Below are 2,485 nucleotides of genomic sequence, written 5' to 3' on the forward strand. Positions count from 1 at the left end.
CTCCCATATCCCCAACACAGCCTTTCCTTAAAGATCAAAGCTTTCACAAGTTTATGGACTACGCCATAGCCAGGTCATATGAAAAGCAGAAGGAAAAACAAGGGCTACCGACGTTTGATGTATGGACTGAGTTGTTGAAGATGCAGTACAAAGAGTTGAACAGGGTATATGGTGGATGTACGGATAAAGAACTACTCAGTGATGATGATTTGGAGTGCAATAATAACCAACAAGATGAGGAAAATAATGATGTTACAAAATTGAACAGTGATGTTGAAGGAGGCCAACATGATGAGCAGGGTAATTATATGGATTCAAATTTGGATGAATTAATTTCAAAAGTTGGTTTAGGAGTAACATGGGCTGTTATTGAGGGGATAAATAGTAATGTTGATACAACAAATAAGAAAGGCATTGATGAAGAGGCTGATAAAACTAAAGAGAATACCAATGTGGCAACACAATTAAAAGAGGGTGTTTCAAATGTTGGTTTGGGAGAAATGGGCGCTGCCGAGAATGAAATTGAAGTGGAGTTGCATAGTGACAAAGCTCATATGGAGGGAAGTGGAACAAAAGGCGAAGAAAACTGTTGAGGATGAAAGTGAAGTGGAGTTGAATAGTGAAAAAGCTCATCCAGAGGGCAGTGGAACAGAGACACAGAAAAGGAATGAGGATAACAGTGTCGTGACTCAATTGAAGGAGGTTGTAACAAATGTTCAATTGGCAGAAACAAGAATGATAAGCATCAATGAGTATTTGTTGCACACGAGCAAAGAAGTAACGAGCAAAGTACCTTCTTCAACAGATATGATACCTCATAATTTGGGTTGTACTTTGGACTGTGGTTCGCCGGACAAGGATGCTCAGCTTGTTTAGGAATCAATGTTTAAAAACAGCCATTTATTTGAGAATGTGTTGAAGCATTGAAAGAAGGTCATGGATTATTGCTTTCTTAACGATCATACAATTACCAAGTCGTAAGTCCCCCATTAAACTATTTTTTTAATATTTAAGACATGACTTAATCTGATCCATACTAGCTATAACAATGATCCATACTAGCTGTGATACTGTTGTGTATACTACGTGATATTCTTAGAACTGAGTGTTGATATTGTTCCTTAAAATTAAATAAATATTTTAGTTGTGATATTCTTTTACAAACAGTGTGATATTATTACATGATAATAGTGATATTATATCTGGAAATCTAATATGTTAATTTTTTTTGCAAAATTTTACAGAGAAGTGGTGTGCGACTTTGGAACTTTCCATTGTATACAAAAGAGCGATATTGAGTCTTTGCTGACTGAAACTATGATAGAAGCAGTGGTCATTGAGTCTTGGGCAATATTGCTCAATAAGTTTCAAAAGGCGCAAAAGGACAACAACATGCCGACAAGGATTTTTTACAACCTTGCCCACTCAGTATGGAAAAAAACTGTTTGTTTATCATTATTTAAATAAGGTACTTTAAAAATGTATCATTGAGACTAATTAAAATGTCCTTTTGAACAACAGGGTGATCTAGAGAAACTCTTGAAAGCAGATGAAGATGATGTTGATGAAGTGTCAAGAATTAAGGCAGATGTGTATGTCTCATGGGATACGTGGTGGTCTTTGTTTATGACGAACCTTTGAATTTAACTTCAGATATGGTAAGACATTTAAATTACTTTTTTTTAGTGACGTTTTTTATATCTTGTGTGATATTGTTGGTAGTTCTCTGATATTGTTAAAGTTAAATTACATATTTAGATGTGATATTGTTTAATATATTTCATGATATTGTTACTTGTCAATTGTGATATTGTTTCTGATATTGTTTCTGAAAATCATAGGTATTCATACCTTTGCTCTATGAAGAGCACTATGTCTGCGTTTGTATTGATTTCAAGAGGGAGATCATGTTCTACTTGGACAACAGAAAATATGATGATTTCGAAGACGAAGAACATGTACACCTGGCTCATATTGCTGTAAGTACTATATTGAAAATAAAAACTAATGATATAATGATTTTGTTAGATAAGTTTGAGATTGATTAGTTGTTTACTATAAACATGTACATGGTAGTACCTATGGTGAATACATCAACAGTAAAGGTTATGAAAGAGGGCTAAAAGTAAAGGACTACGATTTGGTAAATGTGTCCTTTGCTTGGCAAACGAAAGACTTGAACCTGGACTGTGGTGTATTCATGATGTTTCACATGATGTTTTTCGTTGGTGAGTGTTTTAGTTGTGAACTGGACAATGAGAAGAAGAGGGAGTTATATAGGGCGGAGATTGCAGCTACACTCGTCTTGAGTGACATAAATAAAAAAAGGAGTGAGGTCCTGAGGAAGGCGGAAAACCTTAATGCCATCAAACGTACACTCTTTCCTAAATTGCTGAAAGAAAGGCAAAAAGGAAACAAAAAAAGAAAGACAGCAAAAGGTTCTAAAAAGAATGTTCAGACGCCCGTAACAAAAAAAAGGTTACAT

The 2,485-nt window shown here is 35.0% G+C and overlaps 1 protein-coding gene across 1 annotated transcript; it reads left to right on the forward strand.

The window, feature by feature from the left end:
- Positions 1-6: 6 nt before the first annotated feature.
- Positions 7-1,415, forward strand: LOC141652306 (uncharacterized). The gene is made up of 2 exons (XM_074459817.1): positions 7-977; positions 1,245-1,415. The coding sequence occupies exon 1, from the start codon at positions 54-56 to the stop codon at positions 591-593; it is 540 nt and encodes a 179-aa protein (XP_074315918.1). The 5' UTR covers positions 7-53; the 3' UTR covers positions 594-977; positions 1,245-1,415.
- The last annotated feature ends 1,070 nt before the right edge of the window (positions 1,416-2,485 follow it).

This window comes from Silene latifolia, chromosome 4 (assembly GCF_048544455.1).
Source record: "Silene latifolia isolate original U9 population chromosome 4, ASM4854445v1, whole genome shotgun sequence".
NCBI lineage: Eukaryota > Viridiplantae > Streptophyta > Magnoliopsida > Caryophyllales > Caryophyllaceae > Silene > Silene latifolia.